This window comes from Mirounga angustirostris, unplaced genomic scaffold (assembly GCF_029215605.1).
Source record: "Mirounga angustirostris isolate CCGP_5_RB_7025 unplaced genomic scaffold, mMirAng1.0.hap1 SCAF_3, whole genome shotgun sequence".
NCBI classification, from domain to species: domain Eukaryota; kingdom Metazoa; phylum Chordata; class Mammalia; order Carnivora; family Phocidae; genus Mirounga; species Mirounga angustirostris.
In genome coordinates, this window is record NW_026991711.1 from 129,354,417 (window position 1) to 129,375,629 (window position 21,213).

Below are 21,213 nucleotides of genomic sequence, written 5' to 3' on the forward strand. Positions count from 1 at the left end.
TTTGACTGTGTACCACAGCAAGAAAAAAGTAGAACTATGAACTGAAATATAATAGGGTAAATTTCTATGTGCAAAAAGTTCTTCCTAAACATTGCAGGAGTAAAAGGCAACTTGCTAAATGATATTAGAGTGACTTTTTAATGTTACAAACAGTAATAATGATGACAAGAAAAAAACAAAGAAAATGCAAAAACACGATATAAATATACCTGTATGTATTGGGTATAAATATATTGTATTGGATGTAAATCTATATAGGGATTTATATCAAAATATTAACAGTGCTTGGGTGGCTCAGTAGGTTAAGCATCTGACTCTTGGTTTTGGTGCAGGTCATGATCTCAGAGTTGTGGGATCAAGCTGCAAGTTGGGCTCTGCTCTCAGCATGGAGTGTGCTGGAAATTATCTGTCTCTTCTGCCCCTCTGCTCACCCCTCCCACCCGCATGCTCGCACACATGCGCTCTCTAAAATAAAATCTTTTTTTTTTTTTCAAAGATTTTATTTATTTGACAGAGAGAGATACAGCGAGAGAGGGAACACAAGCAGCGGGAGTGGGAGAGGGAGAAGCAGGCTTCCCGCGGAGCAGGGAGCCCGATGCGGGGCTCGATCCCAGGACCCTGGGATCATGACCCGAGCTGAAGGCAGACGCTTAACGACTGAGCCACCCAGGCGCCCCTCTAAAATAAAATCTTAATAAAAATCTTAAAAAATAAAATCTTAAAAAAAAAAACCCAAAAACAGTAACAGTGGTTATCTCTGGAGAGGGGAGTGGGATGCTGGAGACAGAAGAGTATTTCATTTCATACCCTATAATTTATATGGAATCTGGATAACTTAAAAATATGTAATATAAAGAAATAACTTGATGGGGGAAGGAAAAGAAAAATGCCTATATGCAAAAAATTAAATATGAAAACTGAAAATTGGTTCTAAGTCTTTTCTGTATCTTAATTCTGCTATTACTTAAGGACATGGCTGGTGAAAACTACTTGTCTCAAATTTCTTTCCCAATTGATTAGAGAGGTTAGCACATGTTTTTCTCCTGAAACAGTGTGGATAAGGCAATCTTTTCAGAATGTATGTGTATTAATGGATCATGTACATATCCCCTTAAGTACTACTACGTGATCTTTAAAAAATATTTGAATTATAGGGCGCCTGGGTGGCTCAGGTGGTTAAGCGACTGCCTTCGGCTCAGGTCACGATCCTGGAGTCCCGGGATCGAGTCCCGCATCTGGCTCCCTGCTCAGCAGGGAGTCTGCTTCTCCCTCTGATCCTCCCCCCTCTCATGCTCTATCTCATTCTCTCTCTCAAATAAATAAATAAAATCTTAAAAAAAAAATTTGAATTATAAACAACTTCAAGTATGCTAAAATCTGGAGTAATACAAGTACACTTGACCCTTGAACAAATGGGTTTGAACTGCTTCGGCCCACCTGTATGTGGATATTTATCGGTATAGTAGTGTAAATGTATTCTCTTCCTTATGATTTTCTTAACATTTTCTTTTTGGCTTTATTGTAAAATCGCAGTACATAATAATTTAACATACAAAATACGTTGATGTTATCAGTAAGGCTTCCAGGCAGCGGAAGGCTATTAAGATTTGAGGGAGTCAAAAGTTAGTATGTGGATTTTCGACTGTGCAGGGGATTGGCACGCCTAATCCCCATGTTATTCAAGGGTTAAATGCACTTGTTTTCAAACCAGTTTATAAACTACTACAAACACAATTGATGACACCTGTCAATCTCCCCAGTCCAGTCTTCATTTCTTGGTACCCACTAGCAAACCTGTGTATTTTTTTCCTATGGATACAGCCACAATATATGGTATTGTTTTGCATATTTTATGTAATTGTTGTCGTAAGCCATGCAGTGTTCCACAACTTGCTTTTTTTGCTCATTTTTGAGCTGCATCCATGTTGACATGCATAACCCTGGTTTGTTCATTTTGATTGTTGTACAGAAGTCTATCATATGAATGTACTAATGTTGAGTGCTGGTTAGGACTCCTTTCTGCTGTTGTACACAAGGCTGCCATACCTTTTTTTTTTTTAAGGTATTTTAATCTCTGCAGCCAGCGCGGGGCTTAACACAACCCCGAGATCGAGTCGCATGCACACATTGAGTCACCAGGAGCCCCATTGTTAAGGTCTCCTTATGCATATGCAGAAGTACTTGCTTAAAGTAACATGGTAATACATCTTTATTAAATATTGCAAATTTGATAGTTGTGCCAGTATGTTTTCCCACCAACAGTGAAAGAGTTCCACTGCTTTGTTGTCCTTGACAACACTTGCTATTTTGAAACCGACATTGTTGCTAATTTGATGGGTGTGATGTAGTACTTCCTTGTGTCTTAACCAGTATTTCCTTGATTAGTGAACAGTATTCTTTCCTTATTTCTTGGCCTTTCAGATTTACTCTTGTAAGAAATCTTTTTCAGTGTGCATATTTCTATTGGGTAGTGTTTCATGACTTTTAGGAATTTTTTTATACATTATATTAAAAACATTCTTGTGGCTTTTTTCACTCTATAGGACTTAATGTACATATAAGTCTTAATTTTAATATAAATTTATACTTTTATGAATGTCCCTTTGTGTCCTATTTAATTTTTCGCATGCTGAGGTCTGAAAAATGTTGAATATATTCATCTAAGTTTTAAAATATTCTTTTAAAAGTTGTCTTTAGGGGCACCTGGGTGGCATAGTTGGTTAAGTGTCCAACTCTTGGTTTCAGCTCAGGTCATGACCTCAGGGTTGTCAGACTGAGCCCTGAGTTAGGCTCTTTCTCAGCACAGAGTCTGCTTGAGATTCTCTCCACCCCATCACTGCCCCCCTCCCTCCAACTCTCTTGCTCAAATAAATCAATCCTTAATAAAAAAATAAAAGTTGTCTTTAATCCAACTCAAATATATTTGTTTATGGTTTGAAGTAGGGATCCAAATTTATTTTTTTCCAAGTGGATAATTAATTATAATTTTACAAAAAGTCACCCCTTTGGCTAACGGTTTACAATAATAGAACTTAAGTTTCCAGGGGCGCCTGGGTGGCTCAGTTGGTTAAGCGACTGCCTTCGGCTCAGGTCATGATCCTGGAGTCCCGGGATTGAGTCCCGCATCGGGCTCCCTGCTCAGCAGGGGGTCTGCTTCTCCCTCTGCCCTCTTCCCTCTCATGCTGTCTCTCATTCTCTCTCTCTCAAATAAATAAATAAAATCTTTAAAAAAAAAAAAAAAAGAACTTAAGTTTCCATATATGAGGGTCTCTTCAAGTCTGATTTAAGGAAGTAACAGCAACATTTAACATTTAATGTGCATCTGCCATATACCAGGGACTATGCTAAGCATTTTATATGCTTAGATCATGCACTTTGGAATCTGAATGGGCTTACATGTACACTGATGGATGGTAGGCCTTACTATGACTTTTTTGTTTACTGGCTGATAGAAATAGGTCGACAGGTGAAATTCATAAATATGCTGATTGACACAAACCAAATATATAACTTGCTTTTATTAGACAGGGGGAAAAAAAATCAACACATTTTCCAAAGAGGCAGACATCCCAAGAGCTTTAGTGAAAATCAACGTAACATTCACTTGTTTGACCAAGCTTTTAGAATAAATGAGCTATTAGATTCTTAAATTAGGACTAGACCATGAATGAGCTCTAGACCCCAGTACGGTTATAAGCCAACAAATTAGGCATTGTTTTGCTTGACAGTTTTAGCTTTAATGTAAATATATATTATTATTTAGAATATTAGCATCTGAACTACATAAAGACTTTATCATTTTACTTTAATTAAAACCAGGATTTCTGGAACCTCCAAGTAGCCTTTGAAGTTTTCCAGTATGAACACAGACTAACCCCTATTCCTTGCTACACATCAAAAGTGAAATAATTGTCACAATAGATCAACATTGTCATAAGGTGATTTGTAAGGCTTCTGGCACATAAATGTGTAATATCTGTGTGACAACAATGTCATGATTCTATACAAAAAATATTTAAAATGTTCTTTGTGCAATTTAAGTTCTAAAGATTAAAAAAACAAATGTTCCATGTTAATAAAATATTAAAATACTATGAGCTTCCCATAAATTTGACACTGATTTTGTAATTACATGAACAACATACAAGACTTGCACACTAAGTGATTCATCATTTTAACTGCTGAACCAAATATACTTGGTATTAGTTCTCTATATTGTACTTTCAGCCAAAACAGACCTTAATATAACTTACAAACATTTCCAATTAAACTGTAACATTAAGGCAGCAAATGTCAGATCTATGTTTGCTTACCTATATAGGTGTCACACAAATATAAGTCTATGAATCTCAATTTTTCCTTTTGTCTAAGTCACCACTGTAGAGAATGTGCAAGTGAAATCAACAAAAGGTGACTATTTCTCATTTGAAAGAAAATGAAAGTCATTAACACCTTGTCTTAAAGTTCTACAGCAGCATATTGAGCTTTTAAGGCAAAAAAAAAAAAAAGGAGGGGCCAAAAATATCATAACTTATAAATTCTGTAATTCTTCTTTTGGCATTAAAAGCCACAGCACAAATTCTTACACTTTAATAGACAATATATTAGTGTACATCTGAATATACATTTGCCAACATTCTCCATTAGGATGAAGGTGTTCTGTGAAGTAGAAGTGAAGTGCATTATCACAGGCGACATTTAATGGCTGTCCTGGGCATCAGGGGACATGGAATGGCTGAGTCTTGACCTTCCATTCACAGATATTGTATTTGATGGAACAGTAACCTAAGAGAAAGAAACACATTTTGCACCCATCAATTTAAAATGGGAAAGCTATCTAATTTTCAAAAATTACCACATTTTAACTTCCTCTTAATTGTAAATGAGAATATTTAGCATTTAGTATTCAATAAATCACAAATAATCAAGAAGAAATGTTCACTCTACCATAAAATTAAAAATGAGAGAGTTGTTATTTCCACAACAAACAAGTTAAATAATCCATTAACACATCTTAGTCTTTACAAAATTACCAAATCAACTCAAAGGACAAGAGCACAAACAGACTGCAGGCCAAGCTGTTGAAGAGCATTTTTTGCTAAATTAATTCTGGCTCCCCAAAACTGCCTTGGAGAATATAGAAAAATAAAGTGAATTCCACAAAGCAAAGAATTTTTACAAATTCTAAAATTGTATTGATGACATATATTAACTTGAAGTTCCCCTCCCAGGTACCCCTTATTTATAAGAAAATACAGCTTTGGTTTTTAAAATGCTTTCATATAGGGATGCCTGCGTGGCTCAGTTGGTTAAGCATCTGCCTTCGGCTCAGGTCATGATCCCGGAGTCCTGGGATCCAGCCCTGTGTATGGGTCCCTGCTCGGTGGGGCATATGTTTCTCTCTCTCTCCCTCCCCCTGCTCGTGTTCTCTCGCTCGCAAATAAATACAGTCTTTAAAATAAAATAAAATGCTTTCATACAAAGGGCTAAAAAAGTCAAACCTATGACTGTTATGCAAAAACAACTGCAGAATGAAAGTAGTTTTTTTCTCCCAATAAACTCCTAAATTCCAAAATTCTATGGCAAAGTCTCGTATTTATAAATGGTAAATGAATGAAATACACTAAAAATTTCCTAAATATTAGCTTGAAATTCCAAATTATTTAGAACATTTTTTAAAAGTCATATACATTCTGGATAGTAAATAGGTATAATATTTTGAAATATTAACCATAAACATGACAAATATTTTAAGAAAAATGGTTAATCTCTAGATTTCAATTTGGCTAGTTTAGATTTGTAACCAATTATCATCTTCTCACACAAGAAAACTAAAGTACAAAAGGCCACAGAGTCTGCCTAGCAACAGAGTAAGTTAGTGAAAAGGAAAATAAAATGGGCGAATTTAGTTTAGATTTGATTTCCTTGTGCTTCATTTGTTGCCTTTTATTAAATGAAGATTGATCATCTAAACTAACAGCTTTCTTGACTGTCTATGAATCCAGAATGGAGTAGAGTGTTGACACTATCCTCCTGAAATTAAAAAAAAAAAAGAAAGAAATTTTGTTTTAAGCATTTAAAAAACACACTGATGACTCTAATATATGTCTATTGTTGATGTTTACTGTAGCACCATTTATAGAATGGAAAAACTAGAATCCAGTTAAATGTCCATCAATAAGGAATAAACCATGATTCATTCAGAGAGTCAAATACTATGTAGTCTTAAAAGAATTATGTGTGTGTTTGTGTGTGTGTGTAATAAGATGGAAAACTTCAAAGAGATATTTCTGAATGTTTTACAGGATTCTATTTTTGTATGTATTTAAATATGTTTATATACTACAAAAGTGTTCTGGAAGGTTTCACAGTAATCTATCACGAGCAGTTACTTTGGTGGGGATGGCATTTTGTTTGATATTTAAAAAATTTGTATACTAAACTTTTGAGCATGAGAAGACATCATTATAGACTAGTCCATAAGTAATGTGAGGTCAGAAACCTTGTCTATTTTAATACCACATTATACGCATGTTTATTTTAGTACCTGGCACAGTGTAGATCAATGAATATTTCTTGAATGGAATATGGTAACTTTTTATAAACATTTATAAAGTAAAAAAGTACTGCTTGAGTTTTTTGAATAATGAACATGACACTTACAATAAAAATATTTTTTAAAGCAACATTAAAGAATTTACTGATAAGAGCATCTGCTAGTTGACTGTCTATCCTTCTTTTTTTTTTTTTAAAGATTTTATTTATTTATTTGAGAGAGAGAGAATGAAAGAGAGCATGAGAGGGAGGAGGGTCAGAGGGAGAAGCAGACTCCCCGCTGAGCAGGGAGCCCAATGCGAGACTCGATCCCGGGACTCCAGGATCATGACCTGAGCCGAAGGCAGTCGCTTAACCAACTGAGCCACTCAGGCGCCCCAGACTGTCTATCCTTTAAAGAATTTTTGGGAATATTCATGTAGCTTTCTTATTCTTGTGAGGAGCATTAACTATGAAACTATCATTAATTTTTAATTTAAAAATATAAAGAAAGAAGTGCCAACCTAAAGCCTTTAGGTTGTTCAAATTCCAAACAAGGAAATATGAATAAAAAGCCGACCAATTAAACAAATAAAACAAGCCTGCAAGATTCTGGGTGACTTACCCAGTTTTTTCTTCCTTCCAGATTTCCATGTAGCCAAAGATAAATTTTACATTCTGAGGAAATGGTTAATATCAACCACTTTATTTTTACAAATCTATATTCTACTTGTAATAGTGTAATGACCTTTAGTAACTGAAGCATCAACAAGAACCAAGAGCAGCCAAAGAAGTTCTTGTCTCAACACAAGTCAGTGATAATAGGTTACTTAATCTCTTACTCTCTGAAAACAATTTTCTGATTCACATATAAATCTTAACACTAAACACATATTATCAAATACTGAACTGGATTTATTAAAACTTTGTAAGAAGACAAGACAGATCTCTGTGACTACACTGGGGTAAAATAAGGGTAAGGTGTGGAAAAAGTCTTAAGAAATATGAAAAAACATGGCATGTTCATGACTACATTTATGCTAGAGCAGTCAACCGAATAATTGTTCTAATGTGAACCAATTATTATAATGAAGGTTAATTACTCAGGTATGAACCAGAGCCATAAGGCAGGTTGGTACCTGGAGTTAAATTGAACATTTGGGTGCCAAAATATAGGCAAACCTGGAGCCAACTTTCTGATGAACAATCTAAACCTACTGTCAAAATCACTGAAGATTTTATTTGGCACTCTTGCTGTTGTTCTATAAAAGAAATGTTAGAATTTAAAACAAACCAGGAGAAATGTTCAGTACAGGACAGAAATATGGGACTTAAGCAAAGACTGCAAGGAATTAGAGCTTCTTGTGTCCATTTCTACTTCCTTTTGCAATATAATTGTTTTTAAATATAATATATGTAAAGTGCCCTGAACTTAAATACACAGCCCAATGAAAACAAACACAAACATATGTATAATCCACCACCCAGGCCAAGAAAAGAATAGCTCCAGCTCCCTACTGAGCTTGTCTTTAAAATGTTGACATTTTCTCTATCACTAAATGTCTATCATTTAGACATTTAAAAAATACTGCATTAATATTTATCTTGACTACTTAGATTTTTGGTTCCCTCTTAAATTATGTGCCTGTCTTGCTCCCACAAGCCCGCAGTAACCCCTTTTCTTTCCCTGTGGAAGTAACCCTATCATGAACTGTATAATTACTTCCTCGCTTTTAAAAATAATTGCCACCTACGCATGTTGTCACACTTTACACATATATTTTTATAGGCCTTTACACACTGTTGTGTTTAGCTGCATTTTGCCCAATTTATTGCTATTTCCTAGTCCATTCTTTGAATATACTATTTATCCTCTTTTGGGATATTAAGCTTATATTTATTTGGAGCTATTACAAACAATATCTCATGAATATTCTTACATGTGAGTCCCAGTACATAACACACACCTTTTTAGGGTATATAATTAGAAGTGAAAATACTGATCATGGAGTGTGGATATTATTAACTTTACTAGACCCTGTGTCCATTTTTAGTGGAATAAAATGGATTATGTAAGGAATTTTCATTAAACAAAATTTAGGAACTGACACTGTGAAGACTCAGTTGATAATCTCCTACTGAAAGAGATAACATTTAGCCTTGAGAGAACCTAAAGTAATGAGTTATAAACAGGATACAATTATAGGATCATCATTTAGGGCCTGCTTTCTATGCTGATTCACATCCAGCTCATTCTGGAAGCAATGAGAGTTTTATAAGTGAAGAGACTGCCAATTCAGAGCCCATCACACCAAGCACACAGCTGCTTGCCTGTGCAGTTCTGCTGGCCTAAAAGAAATTCCCAACTTAATGCACTGTTTTCTGCGACCTTGTCCATTGAAACGGGTTACTGTATCCACTGACTTGAGTACAAAGGCACTGCAGCTATGTTCCGTGTAGTTACTGGGTTCTCCCGTGGACCTAATGGGCCACTGTTTCTCAGTCCCAGGCTGCCAACACCCACAAGGCAGAGGCTTCATTTTATTCACTTTCCTCTCCCCAGTATCTAGTACAGTGTTTGTACTATTGTGCTTAAAAAATGCGTATCAAGTTCACTGAACTGAGAAAGCTTTAGATCAGAAACTCAACCTTAATTTACAAGGTTAGAAAGAGAAATAGAGAAATATTTTCATTAAGTGAGAATGTACAATTTATTTTTTTTTTAAAGATTTTATTTATTTATTTGACAGAGAGAGAGATAGCGAGAGCAGGAACACAAGCAGGGGGAGTGGGAGAGGGAGAAGCAGGCTTCCTGCCGAGCAGGGAGCCCAATGTGGGACTCGATCCCAGGACCCTGGGATCATGACCTGAGCCGAAGGCAGATGCTTAACGACTGAGCCACCCAGGCGCCCAAGAATGTACAATTTATTTGTATGGGCATATTTCCCCATAAAAATATAAATGTCATGACCTGTGAAATACCAGTTTTAATATTCAAAACTACACTTTTTTTTTTTTTTTGCCACGTGGCACCTAAATTCAGACTCTACAAATACCTGACAAAATTCAAACCTAAGCCCCTAAATTACCCCTTCACATTTCCTCCACTCCCGACAGCAGGCAATATTTTGCCTTGTCTCCCTGTTTGCCCAATTGGGAGCGCCCAGCCCTCCGTGAAAACGGCAGTCACTCGTGGCTCTGGGAGGAAAGTGGCTAGTGCGGGCTAGTGCGGGCTAGTGCGGGCTAGTGCGGGCCCGCAGGGCCGGCCGTGGAGATGTGCCCGAGATGCCCTCCCCATTCTGTCTCTCTGCAGCATTCCTGTCTCTTTGCAGATTTCATTTCTGTTGAGCTCAGTGTTTTGTTCAACAAGTCTCTTACTCTTCTCTAAATAGCTTCTAAAATGATTAGAGAAGGAATTCACAAAACGAAATGCCTAGGGAGTCGGGGGAATAATGAGTACTTTTCTTGTCTTGGGTGTTGAGGAACTTGCAACCAAGACAACTAAGCGGAGAACAAGAAAGACATTTAGGAAGACGAAGGACAGCTTCTGGGAAGTCCAAGTTAGGATGCCAGGCTCCAGGCTTCACTACGTATGTCGTCTTTGAGTGGATGAAAGCAACACAGGGAGGAAACTCACCTACAAATAATCCCCTGTGACATTTCTTTGGCATTTGCTCCAAAAAGAAGTATAGCTCCTCTCCTGAAGTTCTCCTACATCTCAGTAAGGAGGAGCTAGCCACTCAGGCAGGGCATTAGTAGACTAGAATTTCTGTATTCGATGTCATCTAAATTCCTTAGATTTTCCCTACATTTTTTGTTTAACCTATAAAACAACGCCCCCCCCCCACTAATCCCCCCGCATATGGTAGTTAACTTTGATCATTGTGGAAGCTATGACTGAAACCTTGCAGGTTCCTATAGCTAGTGCCGCTTTTCTGGAATAAGGAGGGATTTTCTTCCTGAAAGAATTTTTTTTTACTGTGCTGAAATAATTTATAAAATAAGAGTCCAGGGTACTTTCTGTGTATAGTCATATAATAATGAGCAAAACCCATGTTCTGCACCTGGACCGTGGTGTGGAAAATAGACCGGACATATTTTTAAGTATGCGTAAGACTCTGGACTCTTTCAGCTTATACTTCAAAAATGACCCTTGACATCAAAGAGTAACTTCTGGCATCCTCCCTATTCAGACTCCAAAGCCAGAAAAACAATTTCCCCTAAGTATTAGTTTGACAATGTTGAAAATAGACCCACTGTCACCCATCTGATAAAGAAAACTTACCCTTTTCAATTTGGCAGCAGCCTCTCCAGAACGGATTGCAGTCAGCAAACTCTGTCGGATCTGTTCTGGGTCAGAGCTTTGGAATGTTAAAGAACTTTGTCTCTTAAGAATGAGTGATGGGCAGTCAGTTGGAGATGGTATTTGGGAATTCTGTTCATTATGTGCAGAGTTATTTCCCTATAAAAATAAATGCAAGATATTTATATGAATACCAAGTGAAGAATGAGCCATTTAAAAAAAATTTCATCATCAGTATTCTTTAAGAATCATTATTCGCCACCCTGGTGTTTTAGACATAGCTCAGTTGCCTTACCCACTGGATTATTTCTGCTGCCAGAGCTCAGTTGGAAGATGAGGGTATTACTTTCCCTTCTCTTGAACTTATGAGGCTAAGGAGTAAAAGTGGTACCTCTCTTTGCTTTATGAATACAGTGGTAATTTTACTGTCCTTGAGTCAAATGATTATGATTTTGCCAGTAAGACTTGGCTAGCAGAGCTAAATTAATAATAACAAAAATTCCACAGACTACAAAATAACACATTTTTATAGTTACAACATATTAGGTGGTGAAATTATCACTTTTGACAGTACAAAATGGACAAATTGACAATTTTATATTGGTTGAATCTAACATATCTTCCAATAAAGAAATATTAATGACTATGCTACATGTAACAGTTTATTTTGTGTTTCGGGAAGCCACGGGGCTAAATGATGACCGTGTTTTATTTTTCCCATGGACTAAAAATACATATAAGGAATTTCCAAATTTAAGAATCAAAAATTTAATTAAACTTCTTAGGAAAGACTATTTAGTAACTGATTTAACTGGAAACTATTAATCAAATAATCTTAAAAATGTCTTTTTTAAACTGCCAAACATCTTTACAAAAGATGAGCTAAACAGAGTTCGGGCAATGACTCAAAAACTGTACTATCTAAATCAAACTTCTGTTGTTTAGGAATGGCATTCCATCCTAAGAAGAAACACAGACTTTGTTCCCAAGAATTAATTTCTATATCCTACATCTCTTCCTGACATTATATCAAAGCTAAGAAACATAAATGTGAAATATATGAAGAAATACCCTTCGAGATGAATATTGCTTTGAGATTACGGAAAAATCTTTACTTAGCAGTGTGGTTAACGTTCATTTACTCTAGGAATGTTTGAAAAAGTACTATAAAATACTTCTGGAACTGTCACACAAATCTGAAAGTATTCTTTAAACACTATCAAAGTAAAGGTACACAAAACATTTTTTTAAAAACTGCAAGGGGATTACTGTAATTCATACTGTAAATGTTATCCTTTCCTCTGACTATACTATTTGAATCTAGCAAATTATAACACTCAGTTGACCAAACACGAAGTCAACAAATGTCCCTTTTTATGTAAGTTATTAAGGTTAGACAGGGGTTAAATGATATTTTAGTCAACATACCAGTAACTGGAAAAGTTAACACTGAATTAACAAAAATGGGAAATGAAGAAAATTACATATTTAAACTCTGGTTTCAGTTTAAATTATTTATATGTATCAATGTCTGGTAACTGAGGTTGAGTGTATGTGATCGAAAATGCCTAGCTGAGAAATGTTTGGTTATTTTATCTAGTCTTTAAACAACCGCTTATGTTTCTATACAATTAAAACTATTTATTTTGCTATTATGTAGAACTGGAGAAGAAAAGAAACCAGAGCATCCAGAAAAGTTGTAAACAAACTGAGATAAGCAAAACAGGAAAATAGAGAGTCAGAACTATAAGCTGATACACTATGCAACGGTATGAGCAAAGAAATTTTAAATTATAGTATTTGCTGATGATACCATTCTAGAATGATGACCTTTATAGTACTAGCCAATCATGTTACATGAGTTATAGTAACTCTGAGAGTAAATAATCAGACTTTATGTATCACTACTCTCTTCTCCCTATGGTAGCGTGCTATAGCTTAATACGAATTCAGAGCTGATTCACAAACATACCAACATGCCTTAAACCACGCTGTTTCAGAACCCCTTATTTTCAAGAAGGTAACGTTACCTCATCACGCACACAGAGCTGTGCGAGGCCCACAGATGGATGTACAGACGGAGCCTTCCCTCCCTCTGAGTCAGGTGGAGGCGGCGCGAACGCACGCTCGCCGCCCAGCTCCGGGCGCACTTTGCTGAGAGACTGGGAGCGTTTCACTACGGCCAGGGCGAAGGGGGATGGCGCGGAGCTCGCGTAAGGTCTCGGGGCCCCAAAAGTTTTCAGAGTCTTCAAGTTTAGTGCTGCTAACCGACTCGCAGGAAGAGGAGCGGGGCCCGGAGCTCGGGGCGGAGGAGACGTGTCGGCCGCCTCCGGGCCGCCGCGCTCCTCGGCGGTGTGTTGATCGATAGGCGGCTGTGGAAGAGGCGGAGCTGTTCCACCGACGGGACCAAGAGTTTGCCCCGGAGGGGCTCGCGCGTCCTTTTCCTCCTCTTTCTTTACCAGTTCTTTTGGAGCGGGGTTAGGGGCCCCGTGGACACTCCTGGCCGCTGCAGATGTCACATAGTGACCCGAAACTCTTTTTTGCATCTGCAGGAAAAAAGAACTTGGTTTGGTCTGGGCATTTGAAACCCGAGATTTAAGCTTTGACTCCAAAATATTGTTGATATCTTCCAAATTCGGCGCAAAAGGAGCTGTGCCAGGGTCTTTCGTCACTCTGGGAGCAGGTTTCAGAGGCTTCCCCACGGCGATGCAGGGCGAGCTCTCCAGGCGGAGCACCTGATGCTCTGTTCTCGGGGTAAGCCTCAGTTGAACGTCTGCCTGTGGCTCCCTTGGACTTTCAGAGACCACAAGATCTTCTGTTTGGACTGCAGTTTCTTTCACACTCTCATCAGTGGGCTTTCTTCCTAAAGTATGCATCTCCTGGTCATCGTTATAGCCAGTGGTTTCTGAGTCCCAATTTTTCAGTATCTCCAGGGATTTGGGAGGCACAATTTTGTAAGTAGTCATTCCAGTTTTGGGTATGTACTCTCTTGTGATTTCATTTGAAGGTTTTGGCTTGGGATCATAGTCTTGTCTATAAAGTGGATAATTCTTTACATGAGAAAAAGCTGAATTTTTATCATTCCCATCTACAGGAGGCAAAAGACGGTCATTACCATGTGTACAAATTGGATCTTTTATGGTGAGTTGATTTTCTGAATGTACCTTTACAGGGCCCTGACTCCTGAATTTCCTTGAGGCATCTACAGAATCTTGGGGACTTGAAGGTGAGTGTTGAGTTGATTTATTATTACTTGGAGTTTGCACACTTTCGTTAACTTTGAAGTTAGACAAATTATGATCTCGGTGATTCCCATCAAAGCTCTCAGTGGAGGGGACTGTCTGAATGGCTGTGTCTTGCATTTTGGTCTTTTCCTCACTGGGTTGATTCAGTTTTTGGTCTTGTACTAATGAAGCAGCTAGATGATTTTCCTTGTAACTTTCAGCAGTATCAGTTTTATGTGCCTGATAGTTTGATAGTCTGTCAGCTTCCATGTCCACATTGTTATTTTTGGCAACACCTCCTACATTGATTTCTTTTCTCCTCACTCCATTTTTCATATGATCTTCTGTGTTCGGTGGAATGACAATTACTTCATTTTGATCTACTGAGAGGAAAAAAATATTGTCAAGTTAAATGTGAACAAAGTAGAAAAACCTCAAGTTTTCAATGCCTGCCTCCCCCAAACTGAAATAGGTTGAATTCTACAGATAATTTTCAGCTCACTAATTATACGAAAGCAGATAGTAGCATTATGAAAAAAAAAACGGCATGGGCTTTGGTATCATAGAAACCTGAGTCTAGGGCCCAGCTGGACTTACACATTACTTAACCAGCCAAACCCAGTTTCCTCAGATGCATAAAGGTGAAAAATACGTATTATATTTTATATGCCATTTATATAACATGCTAATTCAGATAGGATACGCCCCAGAACAAGCACTCTTTTGAAGATAGCTACATTTCTCCTAATAGGTAGACTTCATATTTCGGTCAATGTTAAAATGACAAAAGAAATTGACAAATTCCAAAAAAATATATATATTTTTTTTTCCTATTTTGATCTGGTCTTTTTCTATAACCCCTAGTGTATTTATATTTAACACCTTTCATTAAAAGAGAAATAATCCCAGCAAATGTTACCAGCTTTAATTAAGGCAAACAATGGAAATATTGCCTTTAAGAGTTGAAGTAAAAACAAAATCTACGTTGATTGTCTTGTTAATTAGGTATCCTTGCTAAAGACTCTTAGAGGACTTTGTTTTTTAGTCACAGTATGGGTGACTTCAACTACATAAAAACAATCATGTGGGTTTTGATTTTTCTCTGAGGGAAAAGATACCCTATTCTCATGTCAGAGTCCATGTAGAGAAAACCACTTCTCTCTCCCCTGCATTACTTTTCCTCTTAATTCTAATTCAGATTTCCTGAAAACAAAAGTCACTTTCCAGTGTGTAGGTTAACAAGCAATGGTTGCCAGCCAGCAACATGATGGCAAAGAACTGGAATGAGGCACGTAGAAGGAAATGCAGGTCTGTGAGTGTGCGCCATGTGTCTAGTCCTCAGGGAAGAGATTTATCTACTGGGTTCCTCTAGTCAAATGCCCAGAAGAATTCTTTCTCCTGGATGACCAACTAGCCCTCATCTTCAAAATCCTTAGTGGCCTCCTCTTCCAGATACGGTAGTTTGCACAGCGCAAGTGAAATGTGGGCCTTGGGAGTCAAATCGTGAAAGGATGTCAAGTGTTTTTCTGGAGTTGTATCATCACTCACTTTTGTTATAAGATAAAGAAACAACTTCACTGCCCAAAATGTCATGAGCTCTTTTAAATAGTTCCTCTGTTAAAAAAGAAAAAAGAAAAATATGCATGCAAGAGAAAAGTATGTTGTTGCCAGGTAAATTTGTATACAAACAATTTTTTATAAAATATCTTCATCTTTGGGGCACCTGTGTGGCTCAGTCAGTTAAGAGTCAGCCTTCAGCTCAGGTCATGATCCCAGGGTCCTGGGATCGAGCCCCGCATCGGGCTCCCTGCTCTGCGGGAAGCCTGCTTCTCCCTCTCCCACTCCCCCTGCTTGTGTTCCCTCTCTCTCTATGTTTCTCTCTGTCAAATAAATAAATAAAATCTTTAAAAAAATATATATATATATATATATCTTCATCTTTGAAGATGAATTGCATGTTTTTTTTGGTCATGGTTGTTATATTTTCTATTATGTTGCAAGGTTCTTGTATTACATATCTAATTTTTAAATGGAATTCATTTTTATTCTTCCTAAAAAATGCAACTGATTATCAGAATATTTATTGTCTATACAAATGACCTCTCAATGACTCATAATTATTAAATTTTGTGACACATTTGATTAAGAATCATCAAAAAGACACATTTCTGCCTATGGTCTTATTTACTTGGTTGGGAAGTATTTTTCATATCTATATGAAAAGTGCTATTGTCAACACTGGTATGAGCACAAAAGAAATGGTCCCTGGTACCAGGAAATGAACGTAAATGTATTTCCTTCTCTCTTGCTTCTTTCTTTCATTTTCCAGTGAAGACAGGGATAGCCCAGTTACACAATAAAAATATTTTGCAAAACAAAGTAAATCAACATATTTTAAATTCATTCCCCTATAAACCCTAACTAATTGGTTTTAGAACTCCAAATGTCTATTTTTCGCTATTCTCTAATTCTGAATTTCTCATCAAAATCTCACAATTATTCCCAATGACAGGCCTGGAAACCTAGAATCACTGCTGAATTCTGTAGCTAATTCATCCTCATACATACCTGATAATGACACTAACCAAATGTCAGTGAATGGTTAGGCCATTTTCCAGTGATAGCCAGTAGAAGGAAAAGGTAGATTTTGTGCTATCCTGTCCTTTCCCTACACAAAACTGACAATAACATCTACAAAATGAATCATCTGACAAAACGATGATTGAAACAAGTATATAGTGTAGGTAAAAAAGAAGGAAAAAACGTATATAAAACTACTTTTAAGATAATAGAAATTATTTTAAAAATCACCTAAATACTTTAATTTAAAAAAACAGAAAAAAAGACCCACCTAGAGTCGACAAAGGTCATTGCAAATCAAATGTAAATCAAAAAAAAATTACAGAAATATACCTGTGACCCTAGCACTAACTTGATGCCAAAATCTTAGCAAAAATGATTTTTGACTATCATTTTTAAAAGAAGGAAGCAGCATGATTTCGCAGTAAAATTCTATTGGCTATCATAGTATATGTTGTGAAGAACTGAATCAAGAGGAAAAGGACGAGGAAATTATATACTTTTAGAACTTCTCAGTATTTTATCTCAGGATGGCCCTGACCATGGGGAAAATGAACCAGAGACTTATTCGAATTAACCAACACATACTACATAGGTAAAACAACATATCTATATCTGTCTATCGATTTGTGACACTGGGATAATGCACATTTTATCCAAATATGAATATGTATATCCCTATGTTTTCTAAGAATCTTCACCTAGTTTTGCATATTAATATAACAGACTGGACTTTGAGAATTCATAAGCCAATTCTTCCGTATCTCCTTAAAATACCGTTGTACATTCCTTGTATCTTGTATTTGTGTAGTATCATTTTTCTGAAATTCAACCTTAAGTATAGATCTTCTTCAACTTATGATGGGGTTACATCCCAATAAGTTCATCATAACTTGAAAATATCGTTAAGTCAAATGCATTCATTATATCTAAGCTAAGAATATCATAACTTAGCCTCATCACTACTTTAAATGTGCTCAAAACACATTTAGCCTCAGTTGGGCAAAATCATCTCTCACAGAGCCTTTTTTATAATAAAGTGCTGACTATCTCATGTAACTGATTAAATATTGTACCGAAAGTGAACAACAGAATGGTTGCAGGTGTACGGCCTGTTTACCCTCGGGGGGCTGACTGGGGGCCGCAGCTGCTGCTGCCCAGCATCATGCAAGAGTATCATACAGCACATCGCTAGCCCAGGAAAATACCGAAATTCAGAACTCAAAGTACAGTTTCTATGGAGTGCATATCACTTTCGCACCATCATAAAGTCAAAAAATCTTAAGCTGATGACTTACATGTTTTAACAATAGGTCAGTATTCTACTAGGTGTTATGAGGAATTCAAAGTATTGGATATAATTTCTCTGACCCAAAAGACTGTCCAGTCTGGTTGAGGAGACAAGACCTTTTAGAGAAATACATGGCTTCGAGTAATCAAGTAACAAAATTAAGTGAAGTGGCAGGATTTGGATAGTAGTTGAATGGGTGAAGTTAGGTGGAAAATTATATTCCTTGCAAAGAAAAAAAATGAGCATAGCCCTGAAGATAGAACTGAGTGAGATATAACAAAGAGAAGAAACTATCTTGACTTGGGGGTGGAGGTGTGGAAGATACTGGTAAATAACATTACATAATTAGATGTAAACATCACATAATTAGATTAAAACGCATGCTGACAAGTTTCACCCAAGTAAAGCAACTTGAGTATGAAGCAGAACAGGTTTGGACTTGGGAGTCAGTAAAAAGAAAAAAAAAGAAATAGATCACAAGTAGATGCATAGAGTATACATCTTTAAGATCCAAGATCTAGGTTAGACAACCTCTAAGATTTAACAAGAAAAATAGTACACATAGTAGTTAATAGTACACGTGAGAATATTATTGCCAGAGTTCAAGTCCAAGGTTCCCTACTTACTGATTATGGGGACTCTTGCCAATTACATAGTATCATTGTGGTTCAATTAACTATAAAGTGGAACTAAAAATAATAAGACCCGTAAATGAGTTAATATACAAGATTAAATGAGTTGACATATATAAAGTTTTAAGAATGGCCCTTTGGCATATAGCAAGTATTATGAAAATGTTGGCTTTTAGTGTTTTTGGAACTCACCATTCTCCTGGTTTAGGCCCAATGACTTCAAGTTTCTTACACTGTCAACTACCCTCTCTTCCCTGCTTGTATTATATACCATTATATGTAGCCCTCTGCAAAAGAGGATATTGTATGTTATATATTGATAGTATTTACACACACACACACATAAGAGGCAATAATTTCCAAAGACAGATGGACTGAAACCATCTTTTTTCTGCCAAATACTGGAAATCTAATAGCAAAGAAAAAATACAACTGAGAAGAAATGCTGCTATGAACCATTAGCTTTCAAAGAGCGGTCCTATTACAAAGAAGGATCTAAGAAGCTTAGTAAAATGGACACTTTTACAGAAACAGTGTATTTTTGTTATTATTATTTGTCTTTTAAAGAAAAAGGAAACTAAATGAAACATTTAAGTCTTGCATGTGGCAAAGCCAACTTCTGGCAAATCAGGATATGGACTGACCTCAACCGGTTTTTGGTTTTTGGCTTTTTTTTAAGTAATAGAAGGGTTTAATTTGGAGACAATCCCATACAAATTATAGTAAAACTTTGATAAAGATGGTTTAGTTTGCCTACTTGATTTCATCTTTAATCATGATGTGGCATTTCTAACACAATATAAGTGTACTGTACTATAGATTTCAGTTCCTAGGATCAAGTGGAAAGTGCACTCTCTGCATTATAAAGTTGACTGTAAAAATAATATTAGTAACATCATAATCTAATGTGCTGAACTGTTTTATATGTCAGTGAAAATTCTTGAGAAGCATTTGGTGAAAATTAAAAATTAAATGTTTCATTTAGATCAAACAGAAAATAGGCAAAACCCATACAATACAAACAAACAGATACTTTTATATTTGAGTCATACAAATTAACTAAATGCTATGGTTTATCTCACACAGGGTATCAGAACTGTTGAATTTGATTTTATTTAAAAACAAAATATGCAAATGGATACTTTATAAATAAGCATTCTTATAATGATGGTGAAGAGTCTAAACTAAAGGGACTACTATATTTGTGTTTACAATATCAGATCTATAATTCAGAGACTAGTATTCATTAAACAAACTATCACCAACAATTCAGGCACATAGACTACTTACTGTCCATCTGTGTTTCTAGCTTCTTGTTTTTCTTCTTTGGAGTTTTGTGAGGACTCTCCAGTAACATTGCCAAGGGCTGAGTCAGGATCATTTTTCAGTGTATTTATTATATCAGTAGATCCAGAAGGAATATCTTGTGACTTCAGAGAAATATTTTCAGCCTCATCTTTAGGCACTTCACTCAGTTCTTCCTTTTCATCTATCTCTTCAAGGCTATGATCAGAGCTTATTCCAGCTACAAAGAAATGAAGATATAATCCTAAATATTAATTTGCCTCCTCATTCATCCCATGCAATCCTAGCAAGAAAGGAATTTTTAAAATAATAATTAGCTGGACTCTTTTAAATGCTGGTCCAAAACTAGTAAGAAAATACTCTTCTAATGGTGAATAACCATGTTAACATATAGTCAAATTAGACATACACAATTTTAAAAATAATACGCTACCATGCTAGGTTTTATTCATGATAGAGAAAAAAGTTATTGAAACTCATGATCTTCAAGTTACATATCTCTGAGCGATATTTATATATCTTTGAATTTAAATGATTTTACATTCATATAACAGCTCTAAATGTTATTTAAAAGAACATTAGATTTTATAATTTTAAATTTTATATATACAAGTATACTTACAAAATTTGACTCGGTAGTTATGAGAACTACAATGCAGAACTGAGCCCCTTTCAAAAATACCAGTGCTCATACCCTCCCCACACCTGTTAAATCAGAATCTCTGAAGGGTGGGACCAAGAATTCTTAAGGCTCCTAAGGTGATTCTATATAAAACCAGGATTAAAAGCCACTGACTCAGATGCTTAATATACTTTTTGAAAATACAAACAAGTATTATACAATGAAAATTATTCCCACTCAGCTTGATTCTCAGAGGCAACTTCCTTTAACAGGTTTTTCCTATATATTATCGGAAAGTATAATGAGCATACAAGCAGATATGCATACTCATGCTTCCTTCTTTTATGTTGGTTCATTTTATATAAATGGAAGCATATTATAACTGATGTTTTTCACCTTCTGTTTCTCCACTTAACTATGTCTGAAAAATTATCCCATATCAATGTGTGTATGTGTGATTCTCTTCAAAAGCTGCAGTTAATATTTCATTGTATAAGAGTGTGTTCTATCGTTATTCCTTTAGTACCAGCAACAAATGGCCAACAGTTTAAAAGAGGAGACATCCTAATTGGTCTACACACTAGCTGTGAAGTTTAATTTAAACCAAAGAATGAGGTTCTGAATCTTTGCTTATTTAAGTATAATTTAACACTTCCATTTACACAATAGCAGCTGAACAAAGTTTAATTTTACCACAAGGGGGGGGGGGATGGTATAGCATT

At 36.2% G+C, this 21,213-nt stretch overlaps 1 protein-coding gene across 11 annotated transcripts in view; it reads right to left on the reverse strand.

The window, feature by feature from the left end:
* Positions 1–3,500: 3,500 nt before the first annotated feature.
* Positions 3,501–21,213, reverse strand: part of COBLL1 (cordon-bleu WH2 repeat protein like 1) — a 164,828-nt gene continuing 147,115 nt past the window's right edge. For 9 of the 11 annotated variants that reach the window (XM_054506163.2, XM_064586635.1, XM_045868726.3 and 6 more), the window contains 5 exons: positions 19,855–20,089; positions 18,757–18,851; positions 12,868–14,444; positions 10,820–10,996; positions 3,501–4,785 (listed from right to left, as the gene is read on the reverse strand). In XM_054506163.2, the coding sequence (XP_054362138.2) occupies positions 4,699–4,785; positions 10,820–10,996; positions 12,868–14,444; positions 18,757–18,851; positions 19,855–20,089 (2,171 nt within the window). In that variant the 3' untranslated portion in view covers positions 3,501–4,698. The remainder of the gene's footprint in view (positions 4,786–10,819; positions 10,997–12,867; positions 14,445–18,756; positions 18,852–19,854; positions 20,090–21,213) is intronic. The other 2 variants (XM_045868728.3, XM_045868724.3) reach the window with 1 other exon arrangement.